The sequence below is a fragment of the Girardinichthys multiradiatus genome, chromosome 24 (assembly GCF_021462225.1).
Source record: "Girardinichthys multiradiatus isolate DD_20200921_A chromosome 24, DD_fGirMul_XY1, whole genome shotgun sequence".
In the NCBI taxonomy this organism is placed as follows: domain Eukaryota; kingdom Metazoa; phylum Chordata; class Actinopteri; order Cyprinodontiformes; family Goodeidae; genus Girardinichthys; species Girardinichthys multiradiatus.
The window spans coordinates 4,912,738-4,931,554 of NC_061816.1; the positions used below are offsets into that span (position 1 = coordinate 4,912,738).

General features: G+C 37.8%; 1 protein-coding gene across 5 annotated transcripts in view; it reads left to right on the plus strand.

Moving 5' to 3' along the window:
- LOC124861390 (kalirin-like) overlaps positions 1 to 13,595 on the plus strand; it is a 47,199-nt gene extending 33,604 nt beyond the window's left edge. For 4 of the 5 annotated variants that reach the window (XM_047355101.1, XM_047355104.1, XM_047355103.1 and 1 more), the window contains 18 exons: positions 1,271 to 1,432; positions 1,510 to 1,717; positions 6,672 to 6,728; positions 6,807 to 6,910; positions 6,999 to 7,130; positions 7,214 to 7,327; positions 7,434 to 7,504; positions 7,587 to 7,653; positions 7,738 to 7,841; positions 7,927 to 7,996; positions 9,381 to 9,467; positions 9,639 to 9,731; positions 10,286 to 10,336; positions 10,829 to 10,906; positions 11,336 to 11,521; positions 11,614 to 11,785; positions 12,559 to 12,704; positions 12,775 to 13,595. In XM_047355101.1, the coding sequence (XP_047211057.1) occupies positions 1,271 to 1,432; positions 1,510 to 1,717; positions 6,672 to 6,728; positions 6,807 to 6,910; positions 6,999 to 7,130; positions 7,214 to 7,327; positions 7,434 to 7,504; positions 7,587 to 7,653; positions 7,738 to 7,841; positions 7,927 to 7,996; positions 9,381 to 9,467; positions 9,639 to 9,731; positions 10,286 to 10,336; positions 10,829 to 10,906; positions 11,336 to 11,521; positions 11,614 to 11,785; positions 12,559 to 12,704; positions 12,775 to 12,960 (2,088 nt within the window). In that variant the 3' untranslated portion in view covers positions 12,961 to 13,595. The remainder of the gene's footprint in view (positions 1 to 1,270; positions 1,433 to 1,509; positions 1,718 to 6,671; positions 6,729 to 6,806; positions 6,911 to 6,998; positions 7,131 to 7,213; positions 7,328 to 7,433; positions 7,505 to 7,586; positions 7,654 to 7,737; positions 7,842 to 7,926; positions 7,997 to 9,380; positions 9,468 to 9,638; positions 9,732 to 10,285; positions 10,337 to 10,828; positions 10,907 to 11,335; positions 11,522 to 11,613; positions 11,786 to 12,558; positions 12,705 to 12,774) is intronic. The other variant, XM_047355102.1, reaches the window with a different exon arrangement.
- The last annotated feature ends 5,222 nt before the right edge of the window (positions 13,596 to 18,817 follow it).

Here is an 18,817-nt window from a genome sequence, read left to right on the forward strand (position 1 = left end):
CGACAATGAAAGGATATTCTAGTCCATTCATAGACCACAATATTCTAATCTATCGGTTGGAACTTGCTGTTGGTATTAGAGGTACAGATCTGATTGATCAAGTCTTACCCCACAGGCAAGAAGCTTCTCTGTCAATCTTGGAGCTTATTCCTCTGTAGCAGCCCCTTTCCATTAAGGGGTTCCCCAGGGGTCCATATTGGGATAATTGCTGTTTTTTTAGTACATTTGGCTGCCAGGATCTGTCTTTAGAAAGCATATTTTACCTTTTCATTGTTTTGCTGATGTCATTCAGGCCTATATGCCAGTTAGACTAAGCAGCAGTAATGCACTGACACCTTTATGAAACTGTCTGGCTGAAATTAAAACCTGGTTGAAGTTACATTTTCTAAATATTAACAACAGAAAAGGTGGAGGTGATCTGGTTTGGAAAATCCCCCATTGCAGCCAATGCTCTTGGTTCTTTAACTACTTACAGTGATTCTGCAGGAAGGAAACTTGGCTTTTATTCTGGACAGTTCTCTTAACTTGGACAAACAGATGTGCTTAATCAATCTTTTTCCAACTATGACTCATTGCTAAAGCGAAGCCTTATCTGTCTTTTAGGGAACTTGAAAAGGTTATTCATGCTTTTTTCACTTCTTATCTGGACTATTGTGAGTCTTTAGATATCGGACTAGATCAATCATCCCTGCAGGTTTTAGAAATAGTACAGAAAACTGCAGCTCATCTCTTAACCCTTACAAAGAAGTATGAACACATAACTCGAGTTGTAAAATCTCTTCTTTGACTTCCTGTCTGTCATCCCATTGTTATTGCTCACTTTTAAAGTTTTAAATGGTCTCATCCTATCTATGTGATCTTCCCTACATCCACACACCTTTGAGAGCACTCCAGTCAACCAGCCAGTTTCTCCTCGATGTTCCTAGACCTTCCCTGCCCTTTGATTGGCTGCGTATGAGATGCTAAATAGTTATTAGAAACTCTATTTTTTAAATGAGCGATATAAATAAATTGAACATATTAATCTAAAGTGCTAAATATGTTTTTCTCAGAGTTGTCTCCATTGTCTAAATAAAAGTAAAGTCCTGATTTGTTTGTCTGAACTCATTAAGTTTCAGTTATTGCCATTGTTTGTAGGTTTAGAGGTCTATCAGCTGAGGCTGCATTTTAAAGCCTCTCATCAGGATGAAGCAGCTTCAGCACGCTGAGGGTGGATGAAAGATGATGTTGATCTAACATGACAGTGACATGGTTATCTGTGTGTCTGCAGCTGTCAGGAGGCTGTGAGTTAGTGGTGGTGCTGCTGGATTTCACCTCCGGGGGGCCCGGAGAACTCAGCGTCCGCTGCGGGCAGACGGTGGAGCTGGTGGAGCGTTCAGCGGATCGGCCTGGGTGGTGTCTGGCCAGAACCACGGATCAGACGCCTCAGCAGGTAAGAGATCAAACTAGAAACATCACAACATGTCACAAAGAAGCTGCAGCCTTCTGATCTGAGCTGTTTCCTCACAGGAGGGTTTATTACCGATGAGCGCCCTCTGCCTGTCGCACTCCCACAGTGCAGCCGACATGGAGGGGCTCGTCCCGGCCTCCACCACATCCTCCAGCTCCTCCTCCACCGGGATCACCAACACCTCCTCTGTCTGCAACTCCTCCTCCACCACTACCACCAACACCACACCATCCTCCAACTCCTCCTCTGCTGTGAGCGCTGGGAGGGGTAAGTACTCTGATTACATCTGTCTCCCAGAATGAACGCGTTGTTTACATGGAGGCTGTGTGTCACAACCTGACAGAACTGACAAATGTTAATGATGCATTACCTCTGGAGCTGGAACAGCTGGAGCCGTCATGTGCATCTCAGAGGAGCTTCAGATGCAACGTAGCACTGGAAAAACAACAATATGCACAGATTTAATCACATCTATAAACGATGTCACTTCCTGTAAAACAAAGGGGTCTTCAAACATTCACAGTCTACACTGAGGGCTGAATTCTTGTAACGTCCTACATCCTGTCTCTACCTGTGTCCCGTAAATATTTAAATCCCAGATTGCTGAGTTGTAAACACACACAGATCTTCGGGTGCTTGTCCCTGAGCTCAGCATGAAAAATTTAAACTGTTTTGTCTTGTTTATATGGATCTGCCTCTTCGTGTTATCATCAGATTTTGTGTGTTTGACCCAACTTGCTGCACAGGTTGCGTTACGCACTCAGGTAGCTGACAACACTGATTCAACACATATCAGCAGAAAAAGCCTTCAGACGTGCCTCCATTTACACATGTGAAAGGTGAATGTATATTATCTCCACTAAAAAATAAATTAGGACCCAAAGAAATAAGCTGCTAAGTAACAAAAAGCCTAATGTCTATACAAGCTAAATATGAAATGTCTTCAACCATAAATAGTAAAATAAGCAAAACAAATAACTTAAACAATGATAAAGAAACAAAATGCTCTCATTGTTATTTATATAAATGTATTCGCTGTTATATAAAATAAACTAAATGTGTTCAAACACTTACAAACTAGCTATATGCTCAACCTGAAGGTAATAAATCGACCTCAAAAAAACAAAATTTAAACTAAACAAACCCAATATGCCTCAGAAAGTTAGAAAATAAACTTGCTGCCTGGCTTCCCATGTGACAAAATAAACAACTGTTTAAAAAAGGCTACAACCTCATAAATAAACCTCATAAACCTAATAAATAACTAAATACACTCACTCTCTATAAAAAGTAACCAAGTAAACAAACCAAAGGACAAAAACAAAACCTTTTCCAGATATTAGGTAAACATACCTTCTTTGTCAACAAGTAACTAAGTAAACAAATGTAATAATATCCAGAGTAACAAACTACACAAAGGTATTAAACAAAGTAAATTCAAACCTTATTAACCCCAAAAAGTCACAAATTAAAAGTAACCAAGGAAACAGATTAAATAAGAAACAAAAAATAAAATAAATAAACGTATAATAAAATAACAAAAATTTAAAAAACACCCCAAAAACTAACACTTATTTAACACATCAAACCCAAGTAAACAAATATAATAAACATGCAAACCGTAACAATCCAAGCACCAGAGGTTAGAGGTTAGACAATAATATGTAACAGAAAAACCAATAAAATAATACTAATAATAACACAAGATAAAGAAAAAGAAACAGAAACAAAGAAAAAATAGTAACCAGCAATGAAAAGGGTAAAAAATAAATTAAAATAATGAAAAATTCTTTACAAGTAAAAAATCTAACAAAAAGTGACAAATTAAACAAACCAATTGTTCTCTGCATCATTTAAGTAATCTAAATAAATTAACACAAAAATAAGTAATAAACTATATTGACTCCAAAAGTCCAAATCAAATCTACCTGATAAGAAATAAAGTGAGAAGCAAACATAATCGGAGGAGATAATCATTTGTAAAATGCAAATAAACTGTAAAACAAGCACAAAATGCCTCAAAAGTTACAAGATAGAAGCAAAATGATCCCAAAAATTAACTAAATGAATAAATACAGTGCTAATGTCCTCACAAGTACAACATGTTCTACCCAAAACCAACAAATATATTCAAAAACAACTAGTTTAATTAACTATTTGTTCCCTAAATCCATCAAACTAAGATAAGTATATCAGGATTAAAGTAATTGAGTAAACAAACTTTTTAAAACCAAAAATCACAAAGTCAACAAACCAAATATCTCCCTAAAAGTTAAGAACTAACCAACATAAACAAACATGATCTACAAAATAAGCAAAAAACGCAGAAAACACCATAATTAGACGTGTAAATGCAACAAAACACATTTTATAGCTTTCATTTTTATAAAAAGGATCTCAAAGTAAAATAAAACATATGCACAAATAAAATAAGTATTTAAACATAAGTTATTTACTTATGTTCCCTAAAGTATCAGAATAAACAATCTAATCATCTTGTAGAGTTAAGCAATGGTTATTTTTATTTTCCATAAAGTCATTTTAGGAATAATAAAACAACAAGAAAATGTCTTGTGAAAAATCCCTAAAATCCAACCTGAGTTTTAAATAACAGCTCCTGTGTCTCAGTGACAAAGAACATTGAAAGTCCAGAAGAGCCACATGAACGTGGACTCCAGCTGATAAGACAACTTTATTCCAGACGCAATCTGAGATCTGGTTGGACAAGATGTTCCTCATAAGCTCCAAACTCAGTTCTCACGTGGTCCAGAGGCCAGAGGTGACACTGGTCCAGGGTTAAACATTGACGTACAGGAGTTTCACACCAACACAGGAACCTGCCGTTTAACATGCCGACTCTGTGTGTGTGTATGTGTGTGTGTGTATGTGTGTGTGTGTGTGTGTGTGTGTGTGTGTGTGTGTGTGTGTGTGTGTGTGTGTGTGTGTGTGTGTGCATGCTCACCTGCTGGGTCGGCCTCTCAAACAATGGGAGCTGCAATGTAAAAATAAACCTCCTTTCAGATCCTGTTTATTTTTTCTCAAACTGGTTTATTTGTTTTAAACCCAAGGAAGAAAATGTTGTCAATTAGCAGCTTTATATGTTTGAGTTCACTCTGTTTTTACATTTCATTTCATTTTTTGCTCTATTTCTTTGTCCATCTTTTTTTTTTCAGTTTCAGCCTTTTTTACCATCCAATTGTTTTCTGTAATCAAATAAAAGACATCTTAATATCGAGGTAGGTTTATGTATATATATATATATATATATATATTAAATCAAACCATTTATTTAATTATTGCATTTTTTGTAGATTTTTATAATTTAACTTACAGTGAATAAAAAATATTGGTCATAAATTAAAAAAATGAAATTGAATTTGGCCAATTTTCTTAGGTTTGTTATAAAATTCTGGAATTTTTTAACTAAATAAATAAATTTCACAAGCCCCGCCCCTTGTTTTGGAGACCCGCCCCTCATGGACTGCCTCAGCCCCCACATACTTGTGCTTCAGTAGTTTCATTCAGCCCTGAGTGAGCCATCGCTGGAGTTCTGGTCCATCTATTTTGATTCCTCTTCGCTCTGAATGGACTGATATGGAAGCATGCAGCGAGGCAGAGGTGCATGCTGGGATTGCTCGGGTGTTTTGGGATGGATTGTGGGAGAAGCTGAGCGAGGTGGGTTCCCTCTGAGAGAGAGATGGTGGTGAAGGTTAGAGAGACATGAGAGGTTGTCGGTGTTGGTTAATGAGTGACAGGATGAGGTGACTGTGGGTCACTCAGCTTCCTTGTTTCTAACCCCAACATTCCTGCAGACTTTCTAAAAGATATGTTTAGGTTTGTGTGTGAACAGGCAAGCAGGTTTCCTTTATGTGGGCAGAAGAAATGCAGAGTTAGGTTTTGTGTTTTAAAGAGGCAGACAGGAAGTCCTGTTGGTGATATGAGTCTCCCGCTATCTTTAAGCATGTCAGAGTCGATTATTTCTGCACAGATTCCTCAGATATTTGGGTGATATTTAAAAAGCTACTTTTGTTTGGATTTTTGTCTCATCTCTACTGCCAGTGGTAATAATCTATCAATAACAGGCAACATTTGGTGAGGAAAAATCAACATAAACCCGAGTAAATCAGCGTGTTTGCATCTAAAAGACTTCCAGATTTGGGACTAAAAATAAAATCAGTGTCTGTTTGAAATAACTTCATCTTTGGTGAAGTTATTTCTACCAAACAAAACACTTATTTGCTGGTTTTATCTGACAACAGATCAGTAAATGTCCTGTAACTATTCCACATGTATATACAAGATAAATGCTGCTCTTTAAAGACGTTTTCAATCACTGACTTCAGCATAAAGTCTGGTTTTATTTTTAATGATGTAGAGTTAAATTTTCATCTCAAGCAAAACAATTGAAAGAAAATGTGTCAAAAGAAACGTTGCTGCCAAAATATCTGTTTTTGTCTCAGTCTGTCTCAGTCTAAGGCAGCAGAGGATTCAGAACGCTGTTAAATATTTATCGTCTTTTACTTCAGCTTTTCTCATTTAAAATGATTCCTGCTGTGTCCACAACTTGGTAGGATTTCCTCTACTCTCCTTTTTAAGCTTTTAACCTCCTTAAACATCATTGTGGATCCTATTTATATTTATTTCTAAATACTTTATGACGTCCTTAACTGTTTTTTTTTTATGTATTTGAAAAAGCTTACATGTCCAAAATGTTTCTCTACATTTTTCATATTAGCTTTAATTTCTTTATTTTAATTTATTTCTATCTTCAGAAGATTTTGGATACTGAAAGTAAACAGAGGTTTTAGCAAGAGGTTTTAAATTTTTGAGCACCAAACTATTTCAAGAGACTTTTATTTTGAAAAACTATAAGGTTGTACTCTGACTTCAGTAAAATTGCTTTCTGAGGTCATATTTAGCTAAAGGGTATTTTAATTTTTTAATGCCAGATTCATTTATTTAAAATCAGCAAATTCTATTTTAAATTGAATAAAAAATATTTTGTATTTATTTATTTTTTCAGATTCTATATTTGTTCAATTTTGTATTTTACTTTTTAAACATATTGAAGTTATTGTTGTCAGCGAACAGCAGCCTGGTTCGGAGGTGGCTTATTAAATCTTCTTTTTTCTGTTTCCATATTCACCATTAATGTGTTGATGTTCTTTTTAGATAAGAGAAATTATTTAATCAATAACTGTTTTTCTGTGTCTTTGTGCAGAATCCAGTCTGTACAGCTCTGACGGTTCAGGACTTCCGATTCAAACCAGCAGCCAAAGTGAGAAATCAATCCTCACTCTGAGTCAGCACATTAAAAAACAAAGCCTGCAACACTGACTTGTTTCTATTCTGTCAGGTGCCACTTCACCCACTGTATATGGGGTCAGTGGACCTCCAGGGTGTGCTGTGGGATCTCCAGGTCCAAAACGCACCGCCTCTGGAACTGGAAACACTCTGAAGGTAATATCTAGCAGTTCTGATTGGCACTACTTTAACAAGGAGAAACATTCAATCTGTATTCAGTCTGCTTTACAACTGTTTGTTCCAGCGCTGGTTGACGAGTCCCGTCCGAAGACTGAGTCAAGGAAAAGCTGACGGACAGAAAAAGCCTCCAATCAGAACCAGGAGGCGGGACAACAGGCCAGAAGTGACCACACCCCTTACTGGGAATACACAGTCGGTGTGTAAACACATACCTAAAACAATAAAATTAATGGAATTAAAGCAAATTAAAGCAAAAAATGTTCTGTGTTGTACATAAAGAAGGCGAAGAAGGAAGAAGGTGGGCAAAGTGGAGGGGAGGAGGAGCCTGAGGAGGAAAGCCACACCCCTCTCCCCCCTCCGATGCAGATCATCAACGACCCCAATAACCCTGAGGTAACATCCATGCTTTGGTTTTTAAACATCTAAAACCAGCCTGTAGATCACAAGAAATTCATGCTTACAATAACTGGACATCATATTGACGTGAACATTTCTTCAGGCTTTGGATTCAGATCAGGGATACAATGAATCGGACACTGAACAGAGAAATAAAGCACTGAGGGGACGAATGTAAGATAAGCACAACGCTAACTGAAACATAGAAACTAAACATTAATAAAAATAGAACTTTTCAAGGATATTTTTGCTGCAGGTTTGTTGTTAATGAGATGATCCAATCAGAGAAGGACTACGTGAAGGACCTGGCCGTGATTGTTGAGGTGAGCACCTGATTAAGAAGTCTTAATCATATGAAACACGGTGCAAAAACTGAACTCACACCCTTAATAAATGGGACCTCTCAGGGCTTCATGTCCAGACTGGAGGTCAGAGGGATTCCAGAAGACATAAGAGGCAAAGACAAGATCGTCTTCGGCAACATCCAGCAGATCTATGACTGGCACCGCGAGTCAGTCCCTCAAGAAAAAAGCAACACGAATGTAATTTGACGAATGTTCAGACAGTGTGGTATTGATGTTTTGTTTCTGTTTCAGTTTCTTCTTGGTGGAGTTGGAGCGCTGTGTCCAGAACCACGACCTGCTGGCCGACCTCTTTATTAGACACGTACGTTCTACAAACCTAGACTGTTTTGAAGGACTGTAGCCCACTAAGAGCAATCATGATGAGTAAGACTTATAATAATAATAATATAATAATAATCCAAGAGTTTTATCTGAGTTGAATTCAGGGGAAGCAGGTTTAGACTGATTGTTCTCTACTCTGGACTTACTGGACAAAGGACCAGAACTTGCTGGTCTCAACTCCAAACTTTTTCTTGACTCTCACCTTCTCAGTAATTATGTTAACCTTGACTGAAAAACAGATGTGGGACTGTAAACATGGCTTTATGTTCTTGATTTTACCTTTTTGGTTTAAATTCAGGACAGAATCTAGGAGTTGAATCTAAGTTTTGTGTAAGATTGAAGTAAAAACTTTGTCTTAATAATTTAGAGCTTGGACAGTAATTTGGTGTCTTACTGGTGCTTTGCTGACTTACCCGTTAGACATGATCCTGAACATTGGTTCTGATTAACTTTTAGTAACTTCTGACGTGCGACTCCATAACTTTAATATGTTTTATCCAACTTCACTTAAAAATTAACACAGTAGTAATTTTTCTTCAGTCTAATTTTGCTGAATTTACAATATTTGAAACTTTTTAATCTTGAAATTGACCTCATTTGGGACCTAAAACAGTTCATGATATCAGCCTTTGAGGGTTTGAATTGGAACCTGATAATCTCAGCTCTTGACCTGTCGATCTTGACTCAGGACTTCAGTACAGGTTTGACTTGGTCTTGATTTCTAATTTTGAAACTTTACCTCTCAAATTTAAGGATCTTTACTCAGGACTTAGCCTTCTTCCTTGAAGACTAGACATGGACCTGGTAAAACGTTAGCTGAAGCCTACTTGAAGTATATTTGGGGCACGTTTTGGGAGAACAGTTGGGATTTGATTTGGAGGTTTTAGGGCTTCACATCAGACCCTATTTTGAAAAAGCCTGCCTCGGATACAATCTTTGCTCACAATAGGTAACTTTTATCGTCTTTGTGTGCCTTACCATGAATTATCTTGTCTTGACTCATAACCTGATGGGTTTCCGAGGCCCTCAGCCTTCCTGAAACCAGTTGTTCAACTTTGAAATTTAGGGTTTTGATTTAAAACAAAATTTGGAATTTGGAAACAGGACCTGATTTAAACTCACCAGTTCTGTCTCACGTCCTTTCTTAAAACTAAAGTTAATCAAAGCAAAAGCAAAGAGTATTTTTCATCACTGTTTCTGTGGTACAGAGCTGTCAGGTAAATAATGGTTATAATATCCCATTGTAATATATTGACAGGTTCAACAAACTTTGTGGGGATTTTCTGTCCCTGATTTTTCAAACATTTCTTGGTCAGTTGTTAGAAATTGAATTTGTGTGATAAAGTGTTTGTCTTGTTTTCCAGGAGCGTCGACTGCATATGTACATAGTTTACTGTCAGAACAAGCCAAGGTCAGAGTTCATCGTTATAGAGTACGAGACTTTCTTTGAGGTAATTTCACAATAGTTTTTTTTATCATTATAGATTATAAGATAATTTTCCTGATCAAGAACTAGGAATTTGGACACAAAAACAAAGAAACAAACTGAAGCAGTTCTGTGTTTTGCTTATATTTCTTTCCAGTTATGGTATCTTTAAATTGAACTAAATGTCCATTTGCAGGAGATCCAGCATGAAATCAGCTGCAGGATGTCCATCAGTGATTATTTGATCAAACCCATCCAGAGAATCACAAAGTACCAGCTGCTGCTAAAGGTAAGTGTAGAATCCTCTGTCTGCCGTAGATTACTGATTAGTTTCACAGTTTTGAAATAATTATTTGTGTCAAATAAAAGGCGAGCTGTAATTAGGGCATGACTTTGCTATTAAACCTCAAGCTACCAATGATCTTTACTCATCACTTGACCGAGGACATGAGTTTTGTTGACTTGCTGGTCTTGATCCAGGACCTGGTGGTCCTACTGAGGACATAACTCTGGATTATTCAGTTTGGACTCTTGACCTACTGGTCTTAGTATAAAGGTTTTCAATAATTGGAGAACTACCTGCTGGTTTTGGCTTGTTGGTCTAGATGTGAGCTGTTATAAGGTCCTGTTTTTAAGGAATTTTCTCATTGGTTGTTGTGTCATTTTACGTTTACACCAGTTTTCAGAGTCACTGTTTCCTAGTTTAACAGCCAACATTTCAACATGCTTGTGTCAAATCTACTCACCTTCAAATTAGGTTTGTTTGACATTAGGGGTTTGATTTAGCATATTTTGTAACACTGATTTTGATTGAATCAAATTATGTGTTTTTCCATCTTTCAGGATTTCCTGAAGTATACAACCAAAGCTGGTCTGGACTGTGAAGAGATTGAGGTGAGCCCAAGGCTGATTCTGTTAATCATTGCACAATTTCTCAAAAGTTATTTTTATACAAGGCCATAGAATTACATAATCTGAAACCCAGGGAGGGACCTGTTTCGCTCCCTGATGACTGGTTGGTGTATGTGTCCTATTGATGGCTGCATTGTCATATTAGGTGTTTTATGTTGTTTAAGAGGTTTTCTGATCACTTGACCTTATGATACTTTTATGGGTTTCTGTTTATACTACCGTGATTTTTTATAAATGTTTTTTATTAAGTATTTTTATCTGAAATGTTTGTCACTTGTTCAGAACAAAGATATGAAGAAATTTGTCATCCTTCACATCTGCTTTTGTCTCATTCTCAAAGATTTGATGAAGACAAAGAGTCGGCATTGTGAGGAAGATAATAAATGATTCATACAGGATGGTGAATCATCAGCCTGTGGAGCATCGCTAACCTTTGCAATATTTAACAACGGTGTGTGTGTGTTTTGCTTGCAGAAAGCAGTGGAGCTAATGTCACTGGTTCCCAAACGCTGCAACGACATGATGAACCTGGGACGCCTGCAGGGATATGAGGTACTGCTGTCCATGTGGACTGCTGCGTCCCCAGGGGCCCAAATGTCTTTATGATTGTAGAAGACTTCGTCAAATGATGTAACTGAAAATACTAATTTACAAAACCAATACTTTGGAAATTGTATACTTATTTAATATCAGCTTTAATCATATGATAATTTTGCTGAATGTGAAGTTATTTGAAGATTTAAAAGCATATTTCTGCCCCCTGGTGGTAGAAAACAGTAGGTAGGTTAAAATAATGCTTTAGCATGGGTCTAATTTTCCTTGTTTTAAAGCAGGATGCTAAATTTAAGAGACTTTACAAACAGTAGGTGAATACAGTGTATGATAATATCAGAAATAAACATATCTGAGCACTTTTCACCTGAATTTTGTTGATTTTAGGAACATGCAGTTCGTCTGACTCTTCATGTTTGTCTTTTCCAGGGGAAGTTGACGTCTCAGGGGAAGCTGCTGCAGCAGGAAACCTTCTGTGTTTGTGAGCAAGATGGGGGAGTTTTATCGCGCAGCAAGGAGCGCAGAGTTTTCCTGTTTGAGCAGGTCGTCATCTTCAGCGAACTGCTGCGAAAGGGCTCCAACAACCCTGGGTATCAGTTCAAAAACAGCATAAAGGTGAGACAAGTCCTACCTGATGTGACTAGAAACCAGTAGGTTACTTGTTGGAGTGACTTATATGGTTTTCTGTTGGGTTTGTGTTGGAACAGGTTAGTTACCTGGCCATGCAGGACAGCGTGGATGGAGATCCCTGTAAGTTCGTGTTGTGGTCCCGTGGATCAGCAGAACGCTTTACGCTGCAGGCTTCATCCGCCAGCATCAAGACGACCTGGGTGGAGAACATTGCCGCCCTGCTGGACACCCAAAACAACTTCCTGTCAGGTGGAAAAAACATTAAATCTCCTTGGACTTTAGAAGTGATATATTGAATCTTTATTCTGCATGATTAAAACTCTCTGGTTTAAGATTTTCCTATAAAGGGCTTAAAAATGACCTTTAAAAACTAATTCTAAAAGCTTTTCATGGTTAAAGTCACTAACTGAGTCACCTGTGGAGTCATATCCAGAAAAACCTCAGAGTATTTTTTTTATTAAAAAAGACCAATTAAATCAAATCTGCTTCAAAACTTGGTTAAATGAATTTAGACCAAACTTTAATCATCTTTGAATCAAAACACACACTCTCTTGGTAATATTTTCTTCAAATTTACTGTTAATTCAATCTTCAAAGTCATTTTAAAGCACATAAGTGTTATAGCATTTAAAAATGTTTTCAACTTCAGAAATAATCCGACATTAATCTATATTACACTGTAAGAACATTAACCTCAAATGTTCCATAAATATCCCTAAAACTTCCAAGTGTTTTATTTATAGATTATTCACTCATACGTAAAGTTTACTTATATATTTAAAAATGAAAAAATAACTTCAAAAGATTTTCCATGATTTTGTCCCTAAATTAATCGCTTGTATGTCACTATACTTTGACTGAAAGGCTGTGGTGGGACCTCAGAGAGAAAGTCCATTATGCCATTATATGCTGATGATGACATTATGTTCTGATTAAATCCTCTTAAAATTCAGCTGGATTAGCTTTAAAGATAATTTCATTCAGATAAAACCTGGATTTAAACATCTCTTCTTTAATCACAGCACTCCAGTCACCTATTGAGTATCAGAGAAAAGAGGGCGGGATATCTACGACCCGCCCGCTGTCTTCAGGACGACCCCCGTCGGCTCCACCCACCCCTAACGGACATGCCGCTCAGCCTCCTCCTGACAGCGAGCAAGATGACCAGGTCTGGATTTTCTCCACCTAATTGTCCCTTCCAGTCAAACTGGGTCTAAAAGCTGTCTTTATCTCATTAGGAGTTGGTTCTGGTGCTGCAGGACTTTGTGGCGGTTCGCGAAGATGAGATCTCAGTATTTCGAGGAGAGAAAGTCCAGATTCTGTCATCCAACCAGCAGGGTCAGAGTCTGGTTTATCGGCCGGCCAACAGTGAATCCCCAGCCGCCGAGGGATGGGTGCCCAGGAGCGTGCTCAAAAAACACTAACACACACAAACACACATGCTGACTCTGAGGTCAGAGTGTGGTTTACGATTCTACACACACCTCAACCACTGCAGGCCAACAGGGTCAACGGCACCAAGGGAAACTCGGCGAGAAGCCTAAAGAGGGTGATGTCGACCTGTTGTCCATAAACGTCTATCTATTATTTAAAGTCATTCTATATTACATCAGTACAGGTTAACCAACACAAAGTTCATACATTTATTAGTTTAGTTATTCTCACATGTGCCTTAGTTATTTCTTTATTCGGATTCATTTAAAAGAGAAACAGGATTTATTTCTACCTGTTATTTCTACTTAAAAGTTAGAAAACATAATTTTTCTATGAAGTCAGTTTGTCTGGTTAGATGTTTGCAGCCTTGGGTTATGGGTGCTGCAACAAATTCATTTTTATTCATGTGAAGTAGAATATGAGTTCTTGTTTACTAACCTTCAAGCAACTTATTTCACCAAATGTTTCATTTAAAACATCCAGGCTGTTAAATTATTGATGTAACTTCAAGTTGATCAGTGGGTAGACACAATCTAGGAAAATTTGTTGAATTTTGATTATTTGTTGATTATTAGCTTGCTGCATCACTGCAGAAAATAGTATTAAAATGTATTTCATGCATCAACCGTTTAAGAAAGCGGTGCATTTTTTTCTCCTTTAGCATATTTGGATGATCCTCTCCCAGCTGCAGACAGAATGATATATTTGACCTTATCTGCACTTCTTGGTTAATGCTTTTAACCAGCTACCACTGATAGATTGGACTCTTAGCTGTTTTATTTGAATGTGCTACTATGAATCAAAAGAAAGATGTTCGTCACATCTTCAGTTGCGTTAAATTACAGAGTTTCATTTTAAAGGAACAGCATCGACATCACCATCCTTCAAGCTTCACCTTCAAAACTGTGATGCTGGGTGAATGTTCCCACACACACGCAAACAAACACTCCCAGCAGCAGGTGCTGTTAGCCTCCCTTCTCCTTCCTGGTGCTTCAAACCTCAGCAACAATCTTCATCAGACGCTGCCATCAGCCTTGGAGCAACCAATCACCCTCCCTCCCTGGGATGACTTCACAAACTGTTTCCTGTGGGTCGGTGGGTGGAACGTATCATCATTGCAAACACACCTGCACATCATTCCTAATGGGGCGGGGCTACAGGACGCTGCCATTACCTGGCAACCAGAGACAGTATTTAAGAAAAAATAAAAGACTCCAACAAAAGAAGGAGGCGTGAAGACCCGTCAGCCAATCAGAACTGAGCTTTCTGGGTGTCGCTATGTTTATAGTGTGTATAAAGACTGAGGACACACACATCCCTGCTACGATGAAGATTACTAAGACATGATAATTATGAGATATAGATTCTGTTTCTCACCTCAGTAGAGAGAAGCGAGAGAAACTGTTTGTCATATTAATATCAGTGTGTGAGAGAGACTGTATGTGTGGTTGTGTATGGTTGTGACACCGTCCTCTGTATGTGTGTGTGTGTGTGTGTTTTTCACGGAAAGTCGTGGTGTCCAGCTGTAGCCTAGCCATGATGACTCGTGTTTACGGTGACGCCCTTTTTACTAGAACCAGAGCCGCTGCTGCCGCCTCCTGCCTTCTTCGGCAGTGATGGCAGCCTCAGCTTCGGTCAGTTTGGATATTCTGATTATGCATCCCTCGATTCTGTAAATAGACCAGATGTCCAGAAAAGCAACTCCACAGACTGTGGAAGTCATCTGTCTCTCATGTGTCTTCGCTGGAAACCGAATCTGAAACAGTAACCCTCGACACGCCTCTCTACCTTTCTCTCTCTGCCTATCTCTCTCTCGCTACCTCTCTGTCCCCATCTCTCGGTTTCTCTGGTGCCATTCTCAGACAACACCCGGTCCTTAAGGAGCTTTGCAGACTGTTGGGTGCACTACAGGTCGGTCAGCAAGAGAAAACAGTACAAACTGTAAAGAGTTTCAGCAATGAATAGCACTCTTGTCAAGTGGGTGTGAGGCGGATTGCTTAGTAGGAAGATTTGATTCTTTCAAGTCTACTTCAATGCACTGATTACAGGCTCATTTTATAAGACCAGTTTAGTGAAAAACAGGTGATAAAATATAATAAAGCCTGTACTTTCCCTAAACGTACAGGTTACCTTCCTATTGGTTTCCTTTCATAACAGTTAGGTCATTGTTGTGGAACTTAAAGGGTACTTCCTACAGGAATTGCAAGTTACGTTTCCCAGGACTTACAGGAACCTTTCTGAGAGCATATAAGTTACTTTTCATAACTCTCAGGTAACTTTCCTAGAATGTACAGGGCATTTTCACAGAACTGACAGGTTACTTTCAGTGACTTACAGGTAACAGTCCTGGAACTTACGTGGTATTGTATCAACACTTGCAGGTCACTTTCCACAGAACGTATTAGTTGTTTTTTTCAGAAATGTAAGTTATTTTCCAGAACTTGCAGGGCACTTTTCAGAGAAAGAACAGAAAAAAAAAACAATTTAACTTACCAAACACTTCATAATGGAGCCCAGTCTGCAAAAAGTACGGCGCAAGTTGTGGAAAATTAGCCTGTAAGTATTGTGAAGGTTTCATTATAAACTGAGTGCTCAAGTAAACTTGCAAGTTTCACAAACCTAACTCTAATTTGAGTAAAGTAACCTCAAAGTTTCAAGAAGGTGACTTCTAAGTTTGGGGAAAATAACTTCATATAATTTCAATAAACCTCTATGGAAAGTACTCCACTTGTACCTGGAGCAACGAGTGTGCATGTTATCCCAGGTCCTAACAGGACCTGATATGGGACGCCTTTCCATGAAAAATATTAGACTTGAACTTAAAGGAGGAAAACATTCAAATTTTAGGCAAAATTATTTAAAATGAAATAAATTACTATGACTGATTACATACAAATTGTACTCTACAATCAGTTAAATTATGTTTTATTTGGAGGTCATCTTCAGTAAAATGTCCTAACTGTCACTGCATTAATGTGAGGTTTGGAAAAGCAATGTTTGGCAAGCTGAAGCTATCTGTGGGATATTCATCAGGTTTAAATGTGGAAAGGAAAGAGCTGATGATGACTATCACAAATCTTCTTTTAATACACATGTGAGCAAATTATTAAGATAGACTTAAAAAATCTGGCCTGTCCAAAGACAAAATACTCTGACGGAGCATCACGACCAACTCCAGTTCGTAGTATATCACATTCCAGCGGCTGCAGCAAGACGACAACTTTTATGCAACAAAAAGGTTTTTACAGCCAAAAACTGTCAAAAAAAAAACATAGAAATACAAAACTGTCTTTCTAGAATCTGCTTGGATCTACTCAAACACACCAAAATGTATGACTTTATCATTTCAAACAAAAAAAAAATGAAATCAGCTAACTGGAGCACTTCTTGCCTACTTTCTTTAAAAGTTATCAATTTAAATGTAAAAAGTAATGACATAAAAACCACTATTTTCAGTGACTGGTTGATGCTGTCATGTGTTATGCACTTAAATGTGGTTCAATGCTGAGTTCAAGTTCTGTAGGAGCTGTCGTTATTGTCAGTTTTATCTAAAACTGAGGCTGGAGATGTAACTGGAGCTAAACGAAACATTCTAATCAGAAAGTAAGCAAACAAGCTCCTTAAACATGCAGATGTAAGGTAGTACTATCAGTTTTTGATCCCACACAACCTGAACTCTGTTTTTATCGAGGCACCAAAACTAACAATGGACGCCTCTTTGTTGCCTGTTCTAAAATAGAGAATGATTTTGTGTTTTTATGTCGGTGTCAAGACTGTTGATGCAAAAATATTAAAAAAGGAGAGCCCCTTATCCAGAAAAACATTTTACAGTAGTTTAACTCGGAGTGCACAAGAAGGGCTTAGGGTGGATTGTAGAGCACTATGAAGGACACACGATGGCAATAGTGCACTATGAGAGGAGAATCGTTGTGCACTATGAAGAGTTTAAGATGGATATCAGTGCCCTTTAAAGAGTTTGACTGGACTAAGGGCTCTTCAGATGGTTTTAAGTAAACATTGCACAATATTTAAGGTTAAGATGGAAAATAATGCACTACCATGGAGTAAAAATGGAAGGTAGTGCATTCTGAAGAGTGTTTGGTGGAAGATAGCACATCATAAAAGGCTAAAGGTCATGAACTGACCTTTGTTAAAGATTAGAGGTAACACTCGGAGGCTTTGGATTGGGAAATGGTGCACTACAGAGGGCGAAGGGTGCTGTTTGAGACCTCGCCTTGTTGCCGTCTGGCAAACTCAACTAACCAATCAAACAGTGTTATTTGTACAGAACTAACAGCTGCTAACTGACTGCTAACAGCTCTCTGTTGTTGTTTGTAATAAACATCATTTTTCATCCAAAACTGTCAGTTTCTCGGTCTTGTTTGTGGGTATTTTGGGTCCAGTTTTCCTTTCAGGGGCTTCAGTTTGCAGAGCTGAATAATTTGCTAATACATTACGGCTTTAGGCGGAGTTGGTGTGGTTCAGAACTTCCTAATTCCTTCTAGAAGAGCAAAGACAAGCAGAGGATCATCAATTTCACAGAAAATCAGTGAGAAAAATCAGTGATCTGATCAAAAGCTAACTAATTGGTATTTCTGACCTTGGTTGGAACAAACAGTCCACGTAAACCATTAAATTAATTTGTTTATCTGAAATTGCATCTAATTATCACATTTGAATGATTTGGAATCTTTTTGATCCTTATTGAAAATGTTCTCACTTTTGGTCTCCATTTAGGTTGCAACCACTTCCTTTTTCCTGAAGAGATGGGTCCAGATGGGTCAAGCCTTCTTGGTCTGCCTGCATTCTGGAGTATATAAATGCAGATCCCAGTTGTCCAAGGCATCATCGTGTGCTTTCATTGGACCCAAAAAGGTCTCCATTTCCCTGGCCAAGCGGTACTAAATGGATGCAGATTCTAAGTTTACATGCATCCAGAGCTTGGATCAGTACCCTCAAACTCCTTCTTTGGTTAAACAGGGACCAGATAGTCTGCAAACTCCTTCAATCTATGTAAGGGTAAATAAATGTCTAACATTTGTATTTAACATTCATATTGCAAAATATTAATGTTAATAGTTGGCAGTCAGTTTAGTTTGAGGGTAATAATATTAAAGCTGTATTACATAATTAAAATCTCATCAGTACATAGCACTAATTAAACCATAAAATAAAGTAAAACAAAAGTCACAATAATCACAAAGGAATTACTTTTCCTTAATAACTCAGCCTGAATTATCTCTGGTTTAAAGTTGAGTAATCTAGCTAACATGACCCGTGTTGGAACAAATCTGATGTGGATTCTGATAGCAGCAACTGTAAAGCAATAAACTGATTTAACGGATCAGATTTAAATCTGGACACAAGCAGGAGAAAAAACCCACAACTTTAATCCCTAAAACCTTGGAAGGAATCAAGAGTTAGCTAAATTTTACTTTGGCTGGTCACCAGGAGAATTACAGACATAGAAGCACCAAAAATCTTTTACTGCTGTTTACGTAATAAAATTATGACTGTATTTAAATATCTTAGTTTGATATCATCATGTATAAGTTAAACAGTATTATATAGTTTTACAGCAGGCAGGCTCTTATTGCTTATTTAGATAAGAGATAACAGGACGAGATGTCACAATGAGGCGCAGATGTCTTTTCACATCCAGTTTTAAGGTTCATCCGTCAGGGCATAAACATGTCCTAATTTACCTCAAATCACATAAAATATTTAAATACTGTGAGTTTTTCCATGTTTTGTGATTAGTTTTCCCTCTCTGATCATGATTACCGGTTAGTTACTGAAAGAAGAGTCTTATAGTGAAAATCTGACCAAAGTCCACATCAAACTGTT